General features: G+C 37.5%; 1 protein-coding gene across 7 annotated transcripts in view; it reads left to right on the top strand.

The window, feature by feature from the left end:
* SYT14 (synaptotagmin 14) overlaps positions 1-26,930 on the top strand; it is a 235,733-nt gene that overhangs the window by 111,169 nt on the left and 97,634 nt on the right. For all 7 annotated transcript variants that reach the window (XM_074322502.1, XM_074322501.1, XM_074322506.1 and 4 more), the window contains 2 exons: positions 14,787-15,058; positions 19,965-20,414. In XM_074322502.1, the coding sequence (XP_074178603.1) occupies positions 14,787-15,058; positions 19,965-20,414 (722 nt within the window). The remainder of the gene's footprint in view (positions 1-14,786; positions 15,059-19,964; positions 20,415-26,930) is intronic.

Genomic DNA, 26,930 nt, shown 5'->3' with positions numbered 1-26,930 from the left:
GTTTCTTCTTGATTCAATCTTGGAAGATCATATGTTTCTAGGAATTTATTCATTTCTTCTAGATTACACAATTTGTTGTGTCATTTCTTATAATATTTTCTTAAAATCCTTTGTATTTTGTGGTATCTGTTGTCACTTCTCTTTCACTTCTGATTTTGTTTTTTTGAGTCCCCACTCTTTTTCTTGATGAGTATGGTTAAAGGTTTATCAATTTTGTTTGTCTTTTCAAAGAACCAGCTCTTGGTTTCATTGATCTTTTCTGGGGGTTTTTTAGACTCTATTTGGTTTATTTCCACTCTGTTCTTTATTATTTCCTTTTTTAAGATCACTGTGGGCTATGTTTACTATTCTTTTTCTAGTTCCTTTAAGTGCAGCGTTAGATTGTTTATTTGAGATTTATTTTGTTTCTTGAGGTGGACCTGTAGTGCTATGAATTTTCCTCATAGGACTGCTTTTGCTGTGTCACATAGATTTAGGGTCATTGTGTTTTCATTTTTATTTGTCTTAAGGCATCTTTTGATTTTTTCCCCCCTTGATCTAATTGTTAATCCATTCATTGTTTAGTAGCATGCCATTTAGCCTCCATGTGTTTTCTAGTTTTTTTCTTGTAATTGATTTCTAGTTTAATAGCATTGTGGTCTGAGAAGATGCTGGGTATGATCTAAATCTTCTTAAATTTATTGAGATTTATTTTGTGGCCTAAAATTTTGTCTGTCTTGGAAAATGTTTCATGTTCATTTGAGAAGAATGTATATTCTGCTTTTGGGGTAGAATGCACGAAAAATATCAATTAACTCCATCTGGTTTAGTGTGATAATTCTCTTGTTTCCTTGTTGGTTTTCTGTCTGAAAGATCTGTCAATAAGTGTCAATGGGGTGTTAAAGTCCCCTACTATGACTGTATTACTGTTGATCTTTCCTTTTATGTCAATCAGTATTTGCTTTATATATTTAGGTGCTCCTATGTGGGGTGCATACATGTTTACTAGGGTTGTATCCTCTTGTTGGATTGATTCCTTTATTATTATGTAATGTCCTTCTTTGTCTCTTATTATAGTCTTTGTTTTAAAGTCTATTTTGTCCAATATAAGTATTGCTACCCCAGATTTTTTTTTTTAATTTCCATTTGTGTGAAGTATCTTTTTTTCATCTGTTTACTTTCAGACTATGTGTGTCTTTTTATCTGAAGGGGTCTCTTGTAAACACATACGTATGAGCCTTGTTTTCATCTGCATTCAACTACCCTATATCTTTTGATTGGAGTATTTAATCCATTTACATTTAAAGTGATTACATTTAAAGTGTTACATAGTTATTGCCATTTTATTGTTCATATATTTTATCTTCGTTACTTTGTTTTCTCCTTTCTACTTAAAGAAGTCCTTTAGACATTTCCTGTAATACTGGCTTGGTGGTCATGAATTCCTTTAGCTTTTTCTTCTCTGGGAAGCTCTTTATCTTTCCTTCAGTTTTAAATGATAGCCTTGCCGGATAGAGTAGTCTTGATTGTATGCCCTTGCTTTTCATCACTTTGAATATTTCCTGTTACTCCCTTCTGGCCTGCCAAGTTTCTGTTGAGAAATCAGCTAATAGTCTTACAGGAGCACCCTTGTGAGTAAACTAGTTGTCTTTGTCTTGTTGTTTTTAGGATTCTGTCTTTATTTTTAATCTTTGCTATTTTAACTGTGATGTGTCTTAGTGTCAGCCTGTTTGGGTTCATCTTGTTTGGGACTCTCTGAGCTTTCTGGGCTTCTATGTCTATTTCCTTCACCAGGTTGGAAAAGTTTTTGGTCATTATTTTTTCAAATAGGTTCTTGATCCCTTGCTCTTTCTCATTCTCCTTCTGGTACTGCTATGAAGCGAATGTTACTGTGCTTGATGTTGTCCCACATGTCCCTTAAACAGTCTTCTTTTTTTTTTAATTCGTTTTTCTTTTTGTTGTTCCAATTGGGTGTGTTCTGCTACCTTGTTTTCTAAATAACTGATTCGATCTTCTGCTTTATCTAATTGTCTGTTGATTCCTTCTAGTGTAGTTTTCATTTCAGCTATTGTATTCTTTATTTCTGGCTGGTTCTTTTTCATGGTTTCTATGTCCTTCATTATGCTTGCTATCTCTTTGCTGAAATTCTCACTAAGTTCCTTAAGCATTCTTATAATCAGTGTTTTAAACTCTGTCTCTGGTAGGTTGGTTGCCTCCCTTTCATTTAGTTCCATTTCTGGAGGTTTCTTCTGTTCTTTTTGAGGGGTACACGTTTTTTTGTTTGTTTCCTCATTCTTGCTGCCACTGTGTTTGCTTCTATGCGTTAGGTAGATCTCCTGTGTCTCTCAGTCTTTGCTGAGTGGCCTTACATAGTATGTGTCCTGTGTAGTCCCGTTGTGCAGTCTCCCTAATCTCCTGGGAGATTGTGTTCCAGGAGTGTCCCTTGTGTGTAGTATGTATTCTCCTGTTGTAATTGAGCCTTGATTACTTTTGGCACATCATTGAGTGGGATTGACTCCCAGGCTGACTGACTGTGAGGATTGGCTACACCCACTGTGTATATGAGCTGCTGTGTGGGGTCTGACCCCTCAGAGGGGCCTTTTCCCTTGTGGGATCGTGTGCCTGTTGAGACCCCCCCTTTGATTGTGCTGCTTGTGGGACTAACCAGGTAGTGCTCTGGTGTGGTCTGAAGCTGGCCTCCGGATGTGTTGTTTCTGGTGTCTCGTGGGTGGAGCACCCATGTAGGTCAGTTTCAGCCTTGCCTGTTACTGGCCTGTGGCTATGTGATAGGAGCCTCAAAGCTATATGTGGTTGGCCACTGCCTGTGCTGGACCTGGAGGCATGTGGGGGTGGCCTTGCTCTGAACTGAGGCTGGCTTCCACCAATAGTGGATCTGAGGCAGCACAGCAAAATGCCCAGGACCCCCTAGGCCTATTGCCACCCACCAGCTGCCTGTAAAGCTCAGCCATTGAAAGAGCCTCCTTAGCTGCCCATGCTGGGCTGGTTGACCCAGTGTTGAGAGTCCTCTTGGCGATGCAGCACTGGCTGGGTAGGGTGGAGTTCAAGGGAGTCACTAGTTTTGTCACAAAGTTAATGCAAATTCATTTCTTACACCATTGCCTGGCCTGTGACCACCTTGCACAGTGCTTCCAGAAGTCTGCAGCCAGCCACTACCTCAGGCTTGCAGATTCCTGAACGCTGCCCCTGAGTGGCTGCGGTGCAGTTTTTCGGTCACTGTCCACCACCAAAATGTCCCCAGGCCATTGTGGATTGTCCACTGCTGTGAAAGGCCTCCACAGCTTGTGGGGCAGGGCCAGCCACCCAGGTGCCCAGAGTGCCACTGGCAATGCAGCTCTACGTGGGCAAGGCAGGGTTCCAGGGAGCTAAGGGGTGTGGTCGGTGTTTCTACAAAGTCAGTGCAGTCTTGGCTCCTACACCGGTGCTGCGTCCAGGACCACCCACCAAAATCCCTGAGAGCACTACAGCCAGCCACCGCCCATGTATGCTGCAGCACAGGTCTTGGGTTACAGCCCACCAGCAAACGTTTCCTGGGCCATAACAGGCCCTCCATCCACTTTAAACAGGTTTCTGTAGCCTGTGGGGCGGGGCCAGCAGCCCAGTAGTCATGAGTTTCCTGGGTGACTTGCGTAGCACCAGCTGTGCGGAGATCAGGGACCCAAGGCATCACCAAGGAAATGAGCATGCATGGATTCTTCCAGACCAATACGGTCCCAGACTTAGCCTTTTTGGGGGAGGGTTTAACACTGAAAAGATGGTGAACTCCTGTGCACCACACATGTGTAGGCTCCACGCAGGGCCAGCTGTTCCCCTTTCCTCCAGCTCCCCTGCTGAAGCCACGCAGTTGTCCTCCGCACGTCCCTGGGCCTCCCGAGCTGTCACCCTCCACCAGAGACCAGGAGAATGCCCACGAGCGAGCGAGTCCGTGTGCCAGCTCTACAGGAGGTGTCTGGGTTTCCAGCCACCTTCCACCCCACTGGGAAGGGCAGACAGAGTCCTTGCTGATTTTCACTGCCAGATGCTGTGGGATCTCCTTTTCTCAGCACAGGACCCCTGGGCTGGGGAGCCCGGTGTGGGGCTGGGGGACGCCTCCCTCTTCAGGGGGGACCTCTTAGTTATAGGGGTTCTGTTCAGCTGGTGTTCAGATGATTCTTGATGTTGATTGTTCTATAATTTATTTGTAATCGTGGTGTGATCCTGGGTTGCAGTAGGCATATAGCATTTACCTAATCTGCCATCTTGAACCTCTGAGATATTGTTCTTACACCCTCTCAGTGGACAGAGCTAGCATACTCTGTGTGTGTGTGTGTGTGTGTGTGTGTGTGTGTGTGTGTGTGTGTGTGCGTAATATAAACATTTATACTATAATGGCCTTTACCTGTTACTTAAAAACTGAGTTCATACTGATACCTTCAACACCACAGAGTTTGTTCTAGTTTCTTCCCTTTCCGTATTTGTAACTCCCTTCTCCAACACTGAAGGCCAGAGACCTGGCTTTCATTGACCTTGATACTTATTATTTGCTGGCTCTCCCTGTGCCTGCCCCCCTCACCCCATTTGGGTTCTGAGATCCCATGCAGACTTTCACATATCCTCTTGGCCCTGGTACCCCGGGCCCGCTCACCTTACATTGGATGTTCTCATCACGCTCCCTAAGCGCTGATTTCCCGCGTGGAGTCTGACACCTCCTTTTTTGCATAGTTGCCTTCCTTGCCCCACTTGGGTTCTCACACCACCTTCCAGGTAACCCTCATACGTGGGTACCTCCCTATCCTGCGTAGGCTCTGGTTTTCCTGTCAGGCACCTCTCTATGTGGATGCCTGCCTCCTTCACCAGGTACACCTCTGTGTGCGTGCCCTCCTCAGCCTTCCTGGGCTGTGACAGTCTGCACCAGTCCCTTCCATGGCTCTGATCCTACTTGGGCTGTGACTCCTCTCACAGGCTCGCTCCCCTTCCCTCACTGTAGCCATACTCCTCGCCCTGTTTGAGCTCTGTTGCCCCAGGCTAGGGTGCCTCTCCATGGGGAACCTCGTTATCCTGCTGAGGCTCTGGCTCCCCACACTGGGCTTTCTCACCCATCCTGGGCTCCAACGTGCTGCATAGGGCTGCCCATGGGTGGATGCCCTCTTTACCCTACTTGAGCTCTGACACCTCACATCTGGCCACTTCCTGAATGAAGGCCCTCCTCACCGCACTTGGTTTCTGACACGGCATGCTGTGTCTGACACCCCATATTGACATGGATAGCCTTTTGATCTCTCCTGGGCCCCGAATAGCACACTGGGCTTCCTCCACAGGTAGAGCATCACCCTTATCCCACTTGTGCTCTGAGGTAGGACTGGTCCACTTCAGCTTCCCTTGCCACTCTCAGTGCAGACTACTGCCTCCTTCTGCCCCACTCAGTAGCTTTAGGATTGAAATGTCCCGAAAGGGAAGGATAAAGGGAAAATCCTTTCAATAGTTGAAGGATTTGAAATTATGTCTTTTTCTATATTCCTGATATTAGTAATTTATACTATTTCTCTTTTTCTTCCTGATTAGTCTCTTCTAGTAGTTTATCAATTTGACCAGTGTTCTCAACACATTTTATTTTGGTTTGCTAATACTCTCACGTGTGTTTTCTATTTGACTTCTGCTCTTTATTATTTCTTTCTTTCTTTTGTGATTTCTTCTTTGATCCATGGGTTATTTAGAAGAATGTTTTAATTTATAATTATTTAATCTAGATTTCTGTGGAGTTTTTTTAGTTATTTTTTTCCCTGATTTCTAGTTTAATTCCATTGTGGTCAGAAAACATCCTCTTTACATTCCAGTTTTGTGAAATGTGTTGAGCCTTAATTTATTACCCACTATATAATAAATTTTGGAAAATTTCCACAGGCACTTGAAAAGTAAATTCTACAATTGTTGAATATTCACCACCTTTTTAGAGCTGCAGTTCTCCAACTTTGAAAACCACTGTCTCAAAACATAATGTTAAGAACTACAGGTTAGGAGTATATTCTGGTTATGTATGCATCCTATCTTTGCCTAGGGTTGTAAGATACTTTGTCTTGTTTTGTAGGTGCTGTGCAATATGCAGATGGTAAATTAAAATTCTTAAAATATATCCATGCATGAACCTTTTATGAATATATCATTTCCATAAAATAACATATGAATCAGATTGTAAAACAAGGGATAAAATAATAGTAGGGCATCATCATTTTGGTGTTTAATCATCCCCACGAGAAATTTCTCTCTAAGTTTTGATGTTTACAGTGTAACTTAATAATCATAAATTGTGTTACTTTGTAAAACAATTATCTTAAAATGTTTCCAATATCAATTAAATTTAAGCCAACTCGTAGTTACTACAGTATGTAGACAGTATAAAGTAGTTGTCAGAGAAAAAAGATACTGAAAAAGTTTTGAGAAATCCTCTTAACTGTATCTTTTTAATGAAATTTCTATTTCACATACATTTATGCCAAAGTAAACAGAAAGGGTGGTATTATTATTTTCAAAACTTTGAGGATTTATAGAACAATTTATAATTATAAATTTATATATAGCATATATTCCTACGTATAACATATAATTTTTATATTCAAAAATGACTTACATATTTCAATTCACAGCTTTTCAGTTGTTTCTCTCAAATCCAGAAACAGTGAGATGTACGCATGGAGTTTACTTAGCATCTTGAAATGTCACTAACCCTGTTTAGGGTAACTTGTACCTTGGTCTCTGGAGCACAGTTACACTAAATCTAAATTGTAACTCAGCTTTTTAAATCCTCTAGTTGGCAGGCAACTAGACAGGGAAAAGTAAACCAAAGGAAGTAAGGTGTATAACATTATTACCAGATAGAAATTAGATTGTGCTGATAACATCAAAAGGAAGTTCAGAGAACTGTTATTATAGTGGAAAAGGAAAAAGAGTCACAGTGTGAGAAGACATTTTAATAAAGATGAAAACTGAAAGCAAATTGCCAGATTGAAGGATAAGGAAGGTGAGAACTTGATCATGTTGGTTTTTCTAGCCTACATTCTATGTTCCTCCTTCCTAGACTCTATATTCTTTTTTTTTTTTTAATTTATTGGGGTGACAATTGTTAGTGAAATTACGTAGATTTCAGGTGTACAATTCTGTATTACATCATCTATAAATCCCATTGTGTGTTCACCCAGAGTCAGTTCTCCTTCCATCACCATATATTCGATCCCCCTTACCCTCATCTCCCACCCCCCACCCCCCTTACCCTCTGGTAATCACTAAACTATTGTCTGTGTCTATGAGTTTTTGTTTCTCATTTGTTTGTCTTGTTCTTTTGTTGTTTTTGGTTTATATACCACATATCAGTGAAATCATATGGTTCTCTTCTTTTTCTGTCTGACTTATTTCACTTAGCAGCATACTCTCAAGATCCATCCATGTTGTCACAAATGTTCCTATATCATCTTTTCTTACCGCCAAATAGTATTCCATTGTGTATATATACCACAACTTTTTTATCCATTCATCTATCGAAGGACATTTTGGTTGTTTCCATGTCTTGGCCACCATAAACAAAGCTGCAATGAACATTGGAGCACACGTGTCTTTATGTTTTCAGATTTTTGGGGTAGATACCCAGGAGACAGATTTGCTTCTTGGATTCGAGGGTCCAGTTCTGTCCACAAGTTTGGGAAGTTCTCATCGACAATTTGTTTGAATATATTCTCTGTTCCCTTCTCTCTTTCTTCTCCTTCTGGTATGCCCATTATTCTTATATTGCTCTTTCCGATGGAGTCAGAAAGTTCTTGTAGAGTTCTTTCATTTCTTTTAAGTCTCAAGTCTCTTTCTTCTTCCATCCATGTAATTTCCAGGTGTCTATCTTCAATGTCACTGATTCTTTCCTCCATCTGGTCAACTCTACTACCTAAGCTTGTTATTTCTTTCTTAATTTCTTCTATTGAGTTCTTAATCTCCAGAAGTTCTATTTGTTTCTCTTTTAAAATTTCAGTCTCTTTCATAAAATGCTCATATTGTTGTTTGTGTTTCTGAGTTCATTAAACTGCCTTTCTGTGTTTTCTTGCATCTCGTTGAGTTTTTTCAGAACTGCAATCTTGAATTCTCTGTCATTTAAGTCACGTATTTCCATATCTTTAAGTTCCTTTTCTGGAGACTTTTCACTTTCTTTCTGAGCTGTCTTGTTACCTTGGTTATTCATGGCAATTACTGATTTATTATTTCTCTTCCTAGACATCTACAGGAGTGGCTTCTGCAACAGGTTGATAGGAAGAGGTCTTTCTTTTGTTTTCCAGTATTTGTTGGTAGAATGTTTTATTTTCTCTCCGACTGCATCCTTTTTTTTCTCTCTCACACGGTAGTGCTATGTTTTCTCTGCCCTATTCCAGCTTCTCACACAATGGGGGGATTCCCTGGGAGACAGGCTTCTCCTCTGTTAATAGTTCGCCTGGGTCACTGGGCGTAGTGTCCGTGTGGGGATGCAGAGAGTTTTTGAAGTTCCAAAGGTCTTCCTGCACCAGATTCAGAGCCCGTGTGTTTCAGCAGTTCTGTTTACTCCTGCAGGGATCTGCCCAGATAGGTGGGGCCAGGGGCGGGGTGATTTGTGAGAGGTGGCCCAGAGCATTGGCGGCGACCACCACCACAGCCAGTCCTGCTTCCACAGCTCCCTCCCCTTTGCCAAACTATTTGGGCTGCAAATCTGTGTCTGCGGTCCACAGTTCTCAGAACAGCAAATATTCTGTTCTTTTGATGTGACACTGCCACTGTCCTGCTTCTAGCACTGGGCAGGTGGGGTCGGGGCGAGCTCTGGGAGGGTAGGGAGGGGGCGGCTGGTCTCAGTGCCTAAGGCTTCCGTTCTCTGCTCGGCAGTGAGGGCTTAAACCACCGTTTTCAGCCTTCTTCCCTCAGTCTTTTCTCCGAGGTCTCTGCCATGAGCGTTGGGTTCAGCCGTGTTATATGCTGCCCCCTCAGCCCTGTGAGCCACAAGCGGAGCCCTAGCACTCCGAGTTCTTCCCTCTCCCACAGCTGTGGTAGCTCTGGGAAGCAGCGAGCTCGGAGCACTGAGCTAGGTCTGTGTCCTGCGCTCCACGGCTCTGTCTCGGCACTTCTCCCTTCCCTCCTGCCCCGCTCACGGGATTCGCCCTCCTTTAGGTGAATTCAGTAGCAGGCCTCTTCGTCTTGCCTGTCTGCTGTGCAGGGAGTCCTTTGTGGAGTTACAGTTGTTTGATTAGTTGTAAATTCCAGGGGAGTTTTACAAGAGGCTCACCTCACGCCGCCATTTTAATGACGTCCGACTCTATATTCTTTAGTCATCTACTCTGTTGTTTTTTTTTTTTGTTTTTTTTTGCTTTTGTTTCATGTGTATGTATTTTTATACTCCCAATTAGTATATAAGCTTTTGGAAGGGAAATGATGTTGGGTCTTCTTTATTTTTGCCAGTTTTATTGAGATATAATTGACATGAAAGATTGTATTAATCCAAAGTGTACAGCATAATTTGATATATGTCTGTATTGCAGAATGGTTACAATAGGTTTAGTTAATATGAGTCACCTCACATAGTAGTTGTATTTTTTTCTTCTGATAAGAACTTTTAAGATCTACTCTCTTCGCAATTTCATATGTACAATACAATATGGTTAACTAAAGTTACTGTGCTATACATTATATCCCCAAGTCCTGTTTATCTTGTAAATGGAAGTGTATACTTTTTTGACCACCTTCATCCATTCCTCCTATCCCCCACCCCTCCTCTGGCAACTACCAATCTGTTCTCTGTGTCTATGAATTCAGTTGTTTTAGATTCCACATATACAGTATTTCTCTTTTTCTTTCTGACTTGTTTTGCTTAGGATAAGGCCCTGAAGGTCCAACTGTGTTGTCACAAATAGCAGGATTTGTTTTTTACTTAAGTTGTTTCCGTGTCCTGCATATGAACATGAGGGTACAGATGTGTTTTCAAGATAGTGATTTCGTTTCCTTCAGATAAATACCCAGAAGTGGAATTGCTGGGTGGTATGGTAATTACTTCTGTTTTTAGAGGAATGTCCACAATTTTTCATAGCAGCTTCACCAGTTTACATTCCTACCAGCGGTGCACAAGGGTTCCCTTTTCTCCACATCCAAGCCAGTACATGTTACCTCTTGTCTTCTTGATAGTAACCATTCTGACAGGTGTGAGATGATATCTCATTGTGATTTTGATTTGCATTTTCCTGATGATTAGTGATGTTGAGCACCTTTTCATGTCAATGTCACCTATTTGGACATCTTCCTCGGAAAAATGTTTGTTTAGTTCCTCTGCCCATTTTTAAATCAGATTTTAATTTTTTTTCTTGTTCTCTTTCTTTCTTTTTTTTTTTTTTTTTTGCTGTTGAGTTGTTTGAATACTGTATGTATTTTGGTTATTCACCTGTTATCTGATTATAATTTGTAAATATTTTCTCCCATTCTAATAGGTTGCCTTTTCGTTTTGTTGATGGTTTCCTTTGCTATGCAGAAGCTTTTTCAGTTTGGTGTAATTTCATTTGTTGATTATTACTTTTGTTGCCTTTGCTTTTGGTGTCAAATCCAAAATACCATTTTCAAGACCAATGTCAAGGAGCTTACCATCTACGTTTTCTTCCAGGTCTCAGGTCTTACATTCAGCTCTTCAACCCATTTTGAGTTATTAGGCATTAAAAGGTTAAAAATAATTGCAAAAACCGCAATTACTTTTGCACCAACCTAATACTTTTTTATTTGTATGGCATAAGATAGTAGTCCATTTTCATTATTTTGTATGTGACTGTCCAATTTTCCTAGCACCATTTATTATAGAGATTATCCTTCCACATTGTATATTCTTGGTTTCGCAGTCAGTAAATTAATTGACCATGTATGTGTGAGTTTATTTCTAGGCTCTCTGTTCTATGGATTTGTATCTGTTTTTATGCCAATGCCATTCTGTTTTGATTACTATAGCTTTTTAATATAGTTTGAAATCAGGAAGTGTGATGTTTCTAGCTTTGTTCTTTATCCACATTGCTTTGGCTATTTGGAGTCTTCTCTGGCTCCACACAAAATTTAGGATTGTTTTTTCTATTTCTGGGAAAAATGCCTTTGGAATTTTGATAATGATTGCATTGAATCTGTAGATTGCTTTGGGTAGTATGGACATTTTAACAATATTCTTACAGTCGAGCATGGAATATCTATTTATGTCTTAACAGTTTTTAGTGTACAGGACTTTCCCTTCCTTGGTTAAATTTATTGCTAGGTATTTTATTCTTTTTGATGCAGTTGTAAAGGGACTTTTTGAAAATTTCTTTTTCTGATAGTTACTACATAGACGTGCAACTGATATTTATATTGATTTTGTATTCTTCAACTTTACCACCAAATTCATTGATTAGTTCTAACTCTGTGTGTGTGTGTTTGTGTGTGTGTGTGAGTGTGCGCGCACGTGGGTGTGTAGTCTAGGGTTTTCTATATATAATATGTCATCTGCAAATAGACACATTCTTTTGCAATGTGAATTTCTTTTGTTTCTTTTCTCACCTTATTGCTCTGGCTAGGATTTCCAGTACTGTGTAGAATAAAAGTGGTGAGAGTTGGCATCCATGTGTTGTTCCTGATCTTAGAGGAAAAGCTTTCAGCTTTTTATTATTGAATATGACATTGGCTGTGGGTTTGTCATGTATGGCCTTTATTATGTTAATGTATGTTCCTTCTATACCCATTTTTTGAGAGTTTTTGTCATGAATGGATGTTGAATTTTGCCAAATGCTTTTTTGCATCTATTGAGATGATCATATGATTTTTATCCTTCATTTTGTTAATGTGGTGTATCACACTGATTGATTTACGAATGTTGAACCATCTTTGCATCCCTGGAATAAATCCCACTTGATCATGATGTGTAATTTTTTAAATGTATTGTTGTGTTCAGTTTGCTAATATTTTGTTGACGCTTCTTGCATCTATATTCATCAGAGATATTGGCCTGTCATTTCTTTTCTTGTAGCATTCTTTTTTTTTTTTTTTTAAGATTTTATTGGGGAAGGGGAACAGGACTTTACTGGGGGAATGGTGTGTACTTCCAGGATTTTTTTTCCCAAGTCAAGTTGTTGTCCTTTCAATCTTAGTTGTGGAGGGCGCAGCTCAGCTCCAGGTCCAGTTGCCATTGCTAGTTGCAGGGGGTGCAGCCCATCATCCCTTGCGGGAGTCGAACTGGAAACCTTGTGGTTGAGAGCCCACTGCCCCATGTGGGAATCGAACCGGCAACCTTCAGAGTTAGGAGCATGGAGCTCTAACCGCCTGAGCCACCGGTCGGCCCTCTTGTAGCATTCTTGTCTGGCTTTAGTATCAGCGTAATGCCAGCCTAGTAAAATGAATTTGGAAGTATTCCTTTATCTTCTATTTTTTGTAAGAGTTTGAGAAGGATTGATATTAATTCTTCTTTAAGTGTTTGGTAGAATTCACCAGCTAAGCCCTCTGGTCCTGGACTTTTTATTTGTTGGCAGGTTTAAACTCCTTACTAATAATGGGTCTATTTGTTTAGATTTTCTGTTTCCTCCTGATTCGGTCTTGGTTATGTTTCTAGGAATTTGTCGATTTCTTCTACATGGTCTAGTGTGTTGGCATTTATTTGTTCATAGTAGGCTCTTACAATTCTTTGTATCTGTGGTATCAGTTGTAATAACTCCTCTTTCATTTCTATTTTTATTTGTTTGAGTCTTCTCTCTCTTTTCCTTTGTGAGTGGCATCTACTTTCCCATATAGACATGAACAGTGAAACTGACCCAATCGCCAGCTTTAATTTGATGGCTTCTGGTTCATCTAAGCTACTTATAGCAATCCCATTGCCCCTACCAGAGATGGGGTTGAAAATAGATGTGTGATTCAGTTCTGTCCAGAGAGGTCTGTGGGGTAATATCCTGAGAGATTTCTGATAAAGATCATCTCTCTTAAAAAAATAAAGGAAAAGGTGGTATGCTGACTCCTAGAACCAGTGCATTATGGAATTCTTAATTGACTTCATGTTACAGTAAATATTTATGTATCACCATTCAATTTATAATTCAATAGATTAAATATTCATTTTTAATGGAGAGGAGGGTATTGATTTTAAAACTATCAGAGAATATATTTGGAAAAAACAGAAAATCCAACTATCAGTTGTTTGTTGCTGGGCTTTTTTTTATTATTAGTGTTTGTTTGTTTTTAACAAGTGGGGATTTATTTGTCTCAGGCATCAAGAAGTTTGGAGACACGGTCTTAGTGATGTTTGAGATACCCAGGCCCTTTCTATTTTCTCCTTCTGCATCCTTAGCTTTCATTTCCGTGCTTGTTACTTTATGGTCAAAGATGGCTGCTGCACCTCCAGGCAGAGGGTAGGGAGAGGCCAGTGGACAAAGGGCATCCCAGTTGAGTCTGCCTACTTTTATCAGGAAAACAGAAGCTTTCCTGGAAGCTCCAGTCTGATATTGTGTTTTATTGGCTATTACTTGCAATGTATCTATTTAACCTCTCTTCTCAAATTTAGCTCCAACTATATTCAGTAACTTTTCTATTGTTTGCTTATGTTTTGTAAACCAAAGTTAGTATCTTAGACTCACTAAGGAAGACATTTAATTTTCTTTTGCCAAAATTAGGATTTCTGAGTGAATATGTAAATTTAGGTTAAGTTCCTACAAATTACTCTTTTTCATTTGAACCAGACATTGTGATAACTTTAAAATGAGTTTTATAGTCTTGTGTAGTTTTTCTATCTGAGGAAGAACAGAAGACCCATTGAACATTTGAACTAAACGCCATTATAAGAATTATAATACAAACTGCCTTTTTTCAGGGTCCCTTTTGAGAAAGGAGATTCATAGTCCATTAAAAGGAAAACTGAGCAGTGTTTAAATTTAATATCTGATATTGCATTCAGGATTTCTCTACACAGACTTCGCTGTTCTTAAATTGTGTACTGAACTGTTCCCTTACATCCTCCTTCTGCCATCACCTCGGTCCTGGTCACAGACATGTTTATCTCAGTCATTGAGATAAATCGTTGTGGTAAAAATTCAAAGGATAATTTAAAAGTGAAAGAAAATGTGGTTTCGAGTTCACTGCTGGAGGTGGAAATGCCTGCTGTAGACAAGGTGGAGCCACGCTTGAGAAGGAGCAGGATGCAGACCAGGCTGGGGCAGGGAGTGACCTCCCGGGAATGGAGTGGGAATCGCATGGCACGCACGCAGCCTTCAGTCTTTGCTGATCGGTGGGGAGGAGGCCTTGATTCGCAGGACCCCTCATTTTAGGATTCTGGATCTAGGATAGATGTGGAAAAATAGTTTCTGGCTTTGCTAAGCTGAATGCTAATGTAAGTTCACCTCAGTAATTGAGGAAAATAAATGAAGTTTTCATGTTTGTTTTACCTCCCGCATTTTTACTTACTGGGGCCTGAGAGGCCACAGATCATAAGGGAACAGGTGAAGTGTGTATGCTTCAGGACATTTGGGAAGAAAGAACAGAATAAATATGGGCTTTCACTAATATTTACCACTCTCCCATTTTTATGGTAACAGGATCTCTCTTCGTATATGACTTTTACTCTCCTGATCTTATTGTTCAGTAGGAGAGGAGTAGGAAACCAGATTAGTTTATTTCTGCATCTGAACCAGAGAAGAAGTAAACTCATGAGTCAATCTAACAGTTACATTGCCACAGATTTTTAATCCAGTGTTTAAGAAGTTACTGACAGTTACTGTGGACTGTATTGCATGTCGAAGCTAATTGGAAACAGTGACCAGATTCTTCCTCATTATCAGGAAACTGCATTCAGAGAATGAGAAGAACACCCCCACTGGATGAATTGCAGCCACCACCGTATCAGGATGACAGTGGTTCTCCCCATCTCTCATGTACACCCTCAGAAATTGGGGACAGTAAATGTGAGTTTTCCCACTGCAGCAATAGCCCAAGATGCTCATACAACAAGTGCCCAAGTGAAGGAAGCACAGGTCATGAAATAGAAAGTTTTCATACTAAAGGATATGAAGAAGATGTGCCAAGTGACAGCACCGCAGTCCTGAGCCCGGAAGTAAGTACAAGCACACAGAATTTATTAATGAATGTTATTTGGAGGATAATAATCCTGTGCCTCAACTCTTGATTAGGAGCGGGGAGGGGGAAGATAGAAGAGGGTGAAGGAAAAAGGAAAACTGGTTTCTGACACTGCTAAGATCAATGCTAGTTTAACTATTTTCATTTATTTCCTTCAATCATCAAATATATGGTGACGGAAGGAGATCTGACTTTGGGTGGTGAACACACAATGCAATATATAGATGATGTATCAGAGAATTGTACACTTGAAACTATATAATTTTCTTAACCAATGTCGCCCCAATAAATTTAATTTAATAAAGAAGGTTTTATCACTCTCTTGTTCTTTCTGGTACCAGTTTCTATCCTAGATCTAATCTGTATCCAGCAGACTTATCAAGGGTGTCCCAACCATCTTTCAATTCCTCGCTAAAGGAAGATGGTACCCAAAACTGAGAGCAATACACAAGATATTAAAAAATTATCTTCCCCCAAGTGTCAGCCTCAAGATAGTTTTTTTCCAACATTTCATATAAAACACTGAAATTATTTACCTGTTTCTTTCATCTTGAGATTACTATTTATGTTTGTGTCTTTTAAAAAATTATTTTATTTTGGATGTTTTTACTATTGGGAGGCTTCCCATTAATGCTTTACAAGTATTTCAAAATAACATTTTTGCATTTTCATATCATAGAATATGGAAGAGATAAGTCATGCTCAGTTTTACTAATGAAATTCGAATTCATAACATCATGCATTCAGAATGGTTGATTGGTTGTGTTTTAAGCTATTTCCTTTTTTGGAGCAAAAATGTGAAAATGACAACAAAAATAGGGCTGTTACACTTTTGAAGTATTTCCATGTTCTAAAAAGGATTTGTTCTAATCTTCCTATAATGATAAAAACTATAAAGTTAATCTAGAAGTTTTCATAAGGCAGTATTTACTTTTACTGTGTTTTAGATTGCAAGTTTTTACAACTTTTGTCCCAGGCAGCATTTTGTAAAACTAGTGTGTTAGGGTTTTTACCAGGTGAATTTTCATCTGCTGCCGAAATTCAATAATGGAGGGAGAGCTGTGAATAGAATTTTCTTAATTTTTAATTTATCTTACATCATTTCTAAAAATACTTATTATCTGTCACTACTTTTCTACTGCTTCTAGTATTATAGTATCTAACTTAGAAGAAAATTCTACATTGGTATTTTAAGTTGAATACATCAGTATTTCATGATTTTTCACAAAGAATATTTATCTTGTGTTTTATATCTGAATACACTTGAGGCAGCTGTTTTGTAGGATTGCAGACTGTGTAGATTGTTAACGAGTTAATGGTGAAGCCTGGAGTTTGGAATTAACAACAATAATACCTATCACCAATTGTGGCAGAAATTTTGCTGTGAATTCATTTAATGCATAACTCATTTAATTCTGACAACCTCATCTTCAGGAAGTTATTATTTCTATTTTACAAATGAAATCATTACGATTCAGAGAGTTAAGCAATTTGCCCAAAGTGTAAGCAGTCCTTAAAAACTTTAATTCGAACCCATGTGTGCCTGACTGCAAAACAGTGCTCGTAACAACTGTATTATATTGCCTCTCTTAACCTAAATTGTGTGGGAAATTCCAGGTACACCACCAGGCAAGCTATCCCAGAGCACTCACAGACCAAATTAAGATGCTCACATTCTACTTCTGTGCGTGTGTGTGTGTGTGTGTGTGTGTTGGCGGGCGCACACATGTGCATGTTTTAATCTAGCTCAAATAAAAAGCAAGAAGTATGAGGATCATGATGAGGGAGGCTAACACTTAGGACAGGATGCCGAGAGGGACAGGTGGCAGGACCACACTATGTGAATGCGCAGCCATATGTCCTGTCTCACTCTGTGGAACGTCTCACTGTTCCATCCGTGTTACCCAGTTACAGTGAGGTAACAAGGACAAGAGTTGAGATTTGAACCAAGGTGCCAAGGGCCAAAAACACATAAGTTGTTTTATGGGAGAGATGCAGGGGCAAGTACTGCTGGTCACCAGTGAAACTTGCCAGTTAGCCTACGAAATAAACATAGGTTTTATCTGCATTTCTTAAATAGATCACATGGGTGATAGAGCTGTCAGCCCAGAGGTGACATCATGGCTTGGGCTTTTCATCGGTAATACTCATTTCTTCTATCATATTTTCTATTCCGTCTATCTTTATCCTATCTTACAAGTTATTAACTATCTATATTTTACTATCTATATTTAACACATCTTCAGAATTCTGCCTGTGTCTCTCAAGTTACTTCCTTATTCATTATCTATAGCTAACACAGCCTGTGAGTTTTGCCCACATTTCAGAAGCTGCTAACTTGCTATTTGTGTTAACAATACTTACGAGTTTCCTCTACCCTACTTGGTTTTGTGTCTTTTATAGCAGCACTGAATGTATTCAAACAATAGAACAAATGCCCATTACATAAATATTTAGATTCCAATAGCATATGTTAGCATACAATTCACTCATGTGTTTTTTCAAGTTTATTTTGCTTCCCACCATTCCTTTAATACACATTGGTCAAACACAAAATTCTTACTTCTGTCTTGGTTTCATTCAGTGTGTAGCTATCTTAGGACCTATCCACGTGCATTGTTGAACTGGGACAGGAGTTGAGGGTCCAGAAGAGCTCCCTGGCAAGGAGATCATAAACTCCATTGATGACCTGTTGCTAGCTGAAGAATGGTCAAAACTTTGATTAACACACTTTGAAAAGAAGGATTATTTTCTAATTGCCTATTTGAAGAATACAAATATTAGCTCAGTCTCCAAAGTTCCCACTCTTTTAACCCTCGGTTTCACGAGAATTGTCAGAATGCCCAGAAAAAAGAAAAAAGAAAAAAAAAAGGTGCCAAGAGAAAATTCAGAAATAGCTATCTACAACCTTATAAAAAATGTTATTGCCTTGAAAATCTTAGCTGTTGTGACACTATTTTAGAAAATATTTAATTGAAAAATCAAAGTCATGTAATTAATCATCTTTAATTACCATTATGAGTGGCATGCATTAACACATTTTGCTCCAACTGTAAATTTTTTTACAGAGTAAGACTACATTTACCTTGATTCAATCGTACTGCATAAAAGAAACCCAATTATTTTATGAGACTTTGTTCCTTCTCCCAAGTATTGTTCTTCATTTGTCATCTTTTTTTTTTTCATACATGTTATTAAATGGGTCACTGAAGGCAGACATGTAAGATTTATAAGGTCAGACTTGGGTCTTTTTGATTCTTTGCTGTATCTCTCCCACTTAAATTAGGACGTGGCACACAGGAGGTGTAATAGTTAGGGAACGTGTTAAGCTGCTATAACAAGGAATCTAGTGCAATGGCTAAAAACCACAGAAGATTACTTGTCTTTCACTAACGACAGTCCAGGGTGAGGAGGTGCTTTTGCTCTGCAGTATCATTCAGGGGCCTAGTTCCTTCTTTTTTGTCACTCCGCCATACCCTAGGTGTTGCTGTAATATACATGGTCCATGCTGACCCATACATCCCATATGTGTAGCTGCTCTTCCGTGGGAAGAGCAAGAGAGAGAGTGAAGGGCAAGTAATTTCTTTATAAACCTGATCTGGACGTTTCATACATACATACCTTCTATTTGCCTCCCATTGGCCAAAGCTGAGTCTCATGGTCATATCAGCTATAAGGAAAGTTTTGAAGTATCATCTCCTGCGAAACAGTGTGTTTCTGGCTATAACTCGAGTAGTTCTTTTGAGAACTACAAGAAGAGATGCCTGGGAGTCAGTAGTAGTGACTACTCGTAGGCATTGAGTAAAGTTAAGAAAATTTTAGTAAATTATAAAATTGGTCCACATTGGAAAAATGAAAAGCATTTAAGATTTATTAAAATACTTGAAGGAGCAAGTGGTGTAGTTGAAAGGTCAGAGGTCAAGGTTTGGCACTGTCAATAACTAGCCTAAACTCCTGTTGCATTCCAGATAGTTACATTGGCAGGAATTTGAGACAATTCCAGGGGAAATGGGTACAATTCCTTTTAATCTCATAATTAAAATGAACAGATTTGGTCTTTCTTGAACTTTTGAAATGTGTCTTCTTCTGCCATTTTCAACAGTAATTCATATTAAAAATAATATGTAGTTTACATTTTGATGTAAAATATGTTTTGGGAAATAAATATTGGGCTGCAAATATTTTTGAGGCTTTGTATTTATACTTTCATATTTCACATTTCCATTGATTTTCAAACCTAAATGTGTTTACATTCTATTATAGGTGGGGATGTTTTAGAACACACTCTGAAAATGGAACCAATTTTTTCAGTAGCATTATACATTTACGTTCTGTTTCTCCCCTAATATTGAGCTGTCAATTGCATTGTTTATAATGTTGAAAATAAAATTTAGTAGTTTCCTACAAAGGAACAGAGATACACTTTGAAGTACGTATATATTTTCGATTCTCATTGTAAAAGCATACATCCAACTTTCTCAAAATTGTGATGGTGTGTTCACCACCCAGAGTCAGTTCTCCTTCCATGCAATACACAGATGATGTGTTATAGAATTGTACACTGGAAATCTATATAATTTTACCAACCAATGTCACCCCAATAAATTTAATAAAAAATTTTTAAAAGGGAAAATAATTGTGATCGTGAATATTAAATTCTGTGTCTTAATGATATGTTTTTTAATTTAACTTACAACTTATACTACTCTGGCCCTATACGGTAGCTTTTGATTGTAGTTGACTGTTAATATTATTACTTTCTTTGTGGTAGCAAATCAAAACAGTTTTCACATCCTCCTCCTAAAAAAATATCAGGTATTTATTTACATGCTAGATTAAATAATAGCGTTGAAAACAGAACATCTTTAAATTTGTTTTTTCAGGACATATCAGCTCAAGGATCATCGTCACAGCTTCCTAAACCTTTTGATCCTGAGCCAGAAGCTAAATACGGCACCCTGGATGTGACTTTTGACTATGACTCACAAGAACAGAAGCTTCTGGTAACAGTGACAGCTGTCACAGATATCCCAACATATAACAGGACAGGTGGCAACTCATGGCAAGTACACCTTGTTCTTCTACCTATAAAGAAACAGAGAGCAAAAACCAGCATCCAGAGAGGACCATGCCCTGTCTTCACAGAAACATTCAAATTTAATCATGTTGAATCTGAGATGATTGGAAATTATGCAGTTCGGTTTAGACTGTATGGTGTACATCGCATGAAAAAAGAAAAGATTGTGGGGGAAAAGATTTTTTATTTAACAAAATTGAATCTTCAAGGGAAAATGTCATTACCTGTGATATTGGAACCTTCTTACAATCATTCTGTGAGTATCTGATCAAATAGCCTGAATACAGTTTAAGTTCATGGTATATAATGCACAATTGAAAAAATCTACGCTAAACCCGACAACTTTTTCAATCTATTTTTCACATAGTAATTATACCTTTACAACATTTCTAAGTCCTGCATAGGTAGGTACAATTTTTTTCTCATCTATGAAAGTGACCCTTGAAGATTATGTATGATTTTTAGGTTGGTGCAAAAGTAATTGCGGTTTAAAAGGTTAAAAATTGCATAAACCACATTTGCTTTTGCACCAACCTAATATTTTATGTATTTTATTTTATCCTTTAGAGTCTAGCCCAGTGTTTTAAACATTTGCTTTTTGCTAAACATTTATTAGGTGGTTGATTATGACACCATCTGAACTTCTTACAGAATTTATTTTCTTTCCAGGTTAAAATTAGGTGATACATTAAGAACTGTTTATCTCCGTATCTTCTTTGGTATACTTCCAAAATTATTTGCCCTTATAGAATATGCACTGCTGCCTAGGTTAGATTATCTTTCCAGAACTGCTATGAAATTATTTTTAAAGCTTAGAAAAAAATAGCCTCTTTTCACCCCTTTAAATAAAGATTTTGTAGTATTTCTGGGAGAATACTTAAGTTGAGTACGATGGTCTGTTCTCCTTTTTCTCTTTTTTCCTCCAGGTTCTAATCACATACAAGTCTCTCTCACCATATTTTTAACTAAATTCCCGCAAGCCATTATGGTTCACAGGAGAGCTGTACTGTTTATTTAAACCAGGGAGATACATTATGCCACATAGTTATTTAGATTATGAGAAAATCTGTGATACGCTGTAAATGTAAATTATGAAAAATTATATTTACTCCATTCTGTTATACTGACTAAAGACATTTTTATAATATAAACGCAGATTTTAGAATAGATTTCTATTTTTAAATAATGATATCATATTTCAGGGTTGTTTTAAGTTTTTAAATGTGTAAGCTTAAGTCCAAGGTTAGTCTCATTGAATTCATACCACGCAGCATTTGATCTTACAGGCCCTTCATTCACAATAGAACCATCCCATTTTAGCTAATGATCACTCAGACCAAATAATCAGAAAGTTTATAAATTATATTAGGAATGGCAGAGTATTCAATTTGGCTTTTTCCACTGAAAAATTGCCTGCACCTTTTCTTTCCTCTGATAAACTACTGATAATTGTTTTAAAAAAGCATTTCCCAAAAGTGTCAGTTCTGAAATTGATACCAAGTTGTCAATTTTCCCAATAAAAGCTAAACATTATCCTACACACCCATAGGGATGTACTATGTTTACTGTCACCTTTTAGTTTTTAATTTTTAAAGGTTGGAAATGTTTGGGGCAGATAACTTGTCTCTTTAGTTACATAGGTCCATATGTCTGAAGAATTTTGCACAGAAGTTGTGCTTAATGGATTGTATCAAGAGCTATATCCTCATCGGGTTTAGATGATTTAGGTAAGATTTTGGACTTCGAGGTGATGAGATTTAGATGCAAGTGTTGGGACTTTTTACTTTGAACTGATAATGTAATAGGATGCGACTTTTAGGAACCTTGGGCTGGGGTGAATAACGTTTTACATGTGGGATGTGGGTGAACCATGGTAACCAGGGGGCAGACTGTGGTGGACGGAATTCTAAGATGGCCCCCTTGACTGTCATTCCCTGGTATTACTCCTGTGATTATGTTATGTCACATGGCAAAGGGATTTTGAAGATGTAGTAATTAAGATAATGTATTTTCTGGGTGGACCTAACATAACCCAATTATGTGAACCCTTTAAAAGCAAAGAGTTTTCTCTGATTGGTAGCAGAAAAAATAGATTTAAAGCGTGAGAGGAATTCAACATGAAGTTCTCTGGTGCCGAGATGGAGGGGTCCATGGTAGAGGGCCTGGGAGCAGCCTCTAGGAGCTACGAGGGAGGCCTCTAAGCGCTGGCCAACGGCCAGCAAGAATGTGGGAACCTCATTCCTACAACTGCAAGGAACTGAATTTGGACAACACCTGAATGAACTTGGAAGACGATTCTTCCCCAGAGCCTCTAGACAGGAGCCCAGCGGAGCCAAAATCTTTATCACAGCCTTATGAGATCCTTAGCAGAGAACCAAGTTAAACCCCCCAGACTTCAGTCCTACAGAAACTATGAGATAATTAATGGGTGTTTTAAAAGCTACTAGTGGTAACTTGTTACACATCAATAGAAAAGTAATATAGCCCAGAGGGCCTAAAATATTATGATCTAGCTCTTTACAGAAAAAATTGGCTGACCTCTCCTCTAGAAAACTAGAAATTGAATATCAGATGTGCACATCACTTCTTTGAGGTGAATACTCATATAGTCAGATAACATTCTGTAAGTTTCCTTTCAGATTGGCGGAATGTTCTTTACCAATTTGTGAAGTCTTCAGCAAATACCTTTATAAAACTGTAAACAACTCTGGAGCTACCCCCTGCCTGCAACTTACTTACACCTCTTTTATTCTTCTCCATGGCTGCTTCCTCAGCATAGATGTATTAATTTAGAGAAGTGTCGTTTATTTAGAAAAATAACCTCTCTGTGAGGAAGGAATATTTATGTAAAGTTCAATTATTTAAATTGAGTCGTCAACATGTTCAGATAAACCTGATTATTTTAAATTCTTACTAAGTTCTGTACAACAATATCCCTTGTTAGGTACCAGTATCTTTAAAATAGCCTTATTAGGAATCTCTTAGGACCTGGAATCAAATAAGTATGCAACTCAAGGCAATTAAATAGGAACCCATCAGGAATCATTGTATTTTTAAATAATAATTAATTAGGGACATATATGCTTATGTAATTTCTCATTCAAGAGTATAATGACACAACCTCCTAAAAGTGATCAGGCTTCCTCAAGACTTAATGTAATGATCTTCTTTTAGTTACTTGTAATTTCAGCCTTTAATTTCTGAAATCCTTGTGTCTCAAAAATAATCTCTCTTTATCTTAATGGATTGAATTAATTTAGTTTGGTAGTTGTACTATTACTTTTATTTTTAAGAGAGGTAAATTATTGCTTTTATCTATAATTGAAATCTGTATCCCTCTAAAAATCATACTTTAGGCTATATTATTAGCAAATACTTTTACAAACTTAGCTTCACCTATTCACTATAATTCACATACTACCATTATCAATAAAATATACATTTTCAAAATGTAGATAAAGCATTTTAAAATAAATACTTTATGGTAAACTAATGATCACAGTTAAAAATTACTACAAGGAAGGGAAAGCTGCGTGTGTGCAATTCAGTTCCCTAGACAACAGTAATATCAGTCATGACTCACTTTAGTATAAAACTAAATGGTTACAGACCTATTTAGAGACAGTTATTCAAAAAGAAATTAAGTGAGCATGCAGATGTTATTAGCAGAGATGAATAACTAGTCTCACAAGAAGAATTGTTATTAGATAAATCTTTCAGTGAAAGGGAGAAGCTAAATTAGAGCATAAGAGGAAGTTTTTGTTTAAATGAGATTCATAGATCGCAAGATAAAAAAGTCAACTTTAAATGTTTTAAGTGTGAAGACATTTTGAAAATGTGGGGAAATTGAGTGGGAAAACTGAAATTTTTCTGACTAGAACTGTTTTTTGTTTTGTTTTTTTTTTTAATATTTAGTGTAAGGAATAAAAAACATCAAGCAACTCACTGGGATTCACTTAGTTGACCTATCCAAGTGCTAATCTGTAAACTACCAAGGGTTACCCTATACTTCATTCTTGTTTAGTGTGCATTATTTTTTCAAAAATAAACCAGAAAATTAAAGAAGAAGTTTCAAGTACAGGTATTATTTTCCTCTTCTGCTATATTTTATTTCATGCAATTAACTTTTCCAAGATACTGATCTCAGTTGGTTGTAATACTAATGAGAGAGATGAACAAAAATTTTGTGGAAAGAGTACTATTTGATCATTTTAGACTGGAGTAAGGATTGTGACACGTTGATTTGAGTCCAAATGAACAGCATATTCTATAATTAAGGACACACTAAAATGCAGTAAATAGAGCAAGAAGGGATAAAATAGTATTCTTTACAGAAACATCATGGGGGGAAATATATAACATTCAAATTCTAAACATTGATCACTATTTAAAAATGATTCCTTTGGAGGATCTAAGGATGGTGACTATCCTGAATACATGCCCTTATTACCAACAGCTGTGAAATTATATGTGTTCTACTTCAAAGAAGCACTTTATTACATTACCGTGAACAATTATTTTTCTCCTGGATTGTTTCACAGTAATAGAATAGTTTTATTTGTATCCACTGTGCTTCTTGTTTATTATCTTGCCATTTGGTGGATGGATAATAATTAATGAAGGATAACATTGAATGCGGTTGTTCTTTTGTATCCTTTACGAAAAAGACAAATAGCAAAGAGAAGCAACATTGTATCTTTTCTTGTTATTTTCCCCATCGTGTTAATATTAAATAGCAAGACAGTATCCACTGGGCAAATGTGTTTCAAAACCCAAATCCTTAATACCAGAATTTTCACATTTAAAGTTTTGAAAGATAATTTAAAATAGTAGATTCTTCACTGAAAAATTATTTAAGTAGTGCTAGTTTTGAAAAATGGTAGATATATAATGTATTTCATCAGAATATATTTTCTAAACCAACCAATAGTAATGATATTGCTTATAGTCTTTCCATCTGAATTAATAATTTCGAGGATATTTCTTCCAAAAGAATTGTGGTTATATCTGCTGACATTTATTTTAAGGTTGGTAGGGTTTAATGCAACTTTTACAAAGTAATGCCAATTTATACATGCAGTGAGAATTTGAAGAGAGCTGATAAATACTAATTACAAATTTTTTTTCTTTAAATAACTTGAAATTTAATTTAGAAAAGAAGAAGCTTTATACTTGAAGCATTTATGTTTTTATGGTAGACTGTGAGCTTAAGAAATACTGAAAACAGAGCATTGTAAATAGGTAAGATCTAGCCTATAAACAAGGAGAAGCCTAGGACAAGGAAATTTAATTTTAAAGAATTGAAGTTGAAGGAAATCTTTTATTAGTGGGTTTTCAGACTCAGCATCGCATTTGTTCTATGGATGCTGTAGGAACATGTAATGAGCCAGTAAAAAATATCTATTTGAAAGTTACCTTTTATTTTACTTTATTCAAGGCAAAGAATAATTTTGGTCATAAAATGTGTGTATATGATAACCCTGTATATAAATTCCTGATGCTGTTTATATTAAGTAGATAGATTTCAGTGATTTTTATCACTGAAAATGAGCATAGCCCTGCAAATACTCATTCACTGCCAGGAGCTCCTGTTCTAGCTAAAGAGCGTTTTTAGGTGTTGAGCATACAAAGATACTGAAAAGGCTGACTCTTCATAGAACACATATTAGCAATTGGGATAATAATGCCACCTGACCTGAGTACATCAGGTCCTCAAATAATGTCGTATCATTCAGCGTCGTTTTGTTATAACATTGATGAGATGCTACAGGAACTTAACTCCTGTTTATATCAATTAAGCAACGGTAAAATTGGTTTCATTGTTATACATCATTTTGCTTAAAGTCGCATAACCTTCCAATGACAGTAAGTGAGGACTTACTGCATTTCACGAAGTTGTGATGATTAAATGTAATGAGGTATGTGAAACTCTTTGTAGAATAGAAATATTAGTTGTTAACCTGAAATAAAATAGGTATCCTTAGTTTAATTTGAATTATTCTACCATAATTTATTGTTTTATAGTATAAAGATATTTTCTGGTCTTACAAAAAAAAAAAAAGACTTTTGTCTTTCCCTTATCTCATTGAATTGTTAACATAGGCTATATCTTACCTGTATCCAATGTTCTTTTTATAGTCTTTCACTTTTGGACAACTGATGCTTAGAATGGTACTAATTACATTTTTTTCTAGTAGAAAAGCTAGATGAGCTAATGGAAACTGAAGACTTACTAAGCTTGGTGCACATAGTTTTTAAATTATCTAATGAATAATAAAATTACATGATTTATATAGTCAATGTTATATATCTTACTATTTACATGAAAAAAGTGAGCTACTTGAACTTGAATGTAGATCCTTTTTAAAGGAATAAGACACCATGTAGGTCATGGAAAACAGCACGTATTATTATAAGTACATTTTTCATATTAGACAGTTTATTTTGAGGGGTATATTTTCCCTTGAAATGAGAGCTGACATTGTCCCTTAAGTCAGGTTCAAGTTATAAAAGTGGTTTCTTTATACCAACTCGTTTGTGATTTGTCATAACAGAGTCAGTAATTACAAGATAGTGGACGTCTACTGTTTTTAATGCCGAAATTATTAGGCTTTGAAGACCAAGCTTATATTTGCATTTAGAAGAGTTGGTGTAGCATTGAGACGGGGAGCAGGGAGGCTCTGCAGTCCCTGCTCCCACATCTTCGTTCCCTGCTTTTTTTTAGCTGTGTGTTCTTGGGTGCATAATCAACCTCTCTGTTCCTCATTTTCTT

The sequence above is a fragment of the Rhinolophus sinicus genome, linkage group LG17 (assembly GCF_036562045.2).
Source record: "Rhinolophus sinicus isolate RSC01 linkage group LG17, ASM3656204v1, whole genome shotgun sequence".
NCBI lineage: Eukaryota > Metazoa > Chordata > Mammalia > Chiroptera > Rhinolophidae > Rhinolophus > Rhinolophus sinicus.
Note: the sequence above shows the minus strand (reverse complement) of the source record. Positions and strands in the feature narration are given on the sequence as shown.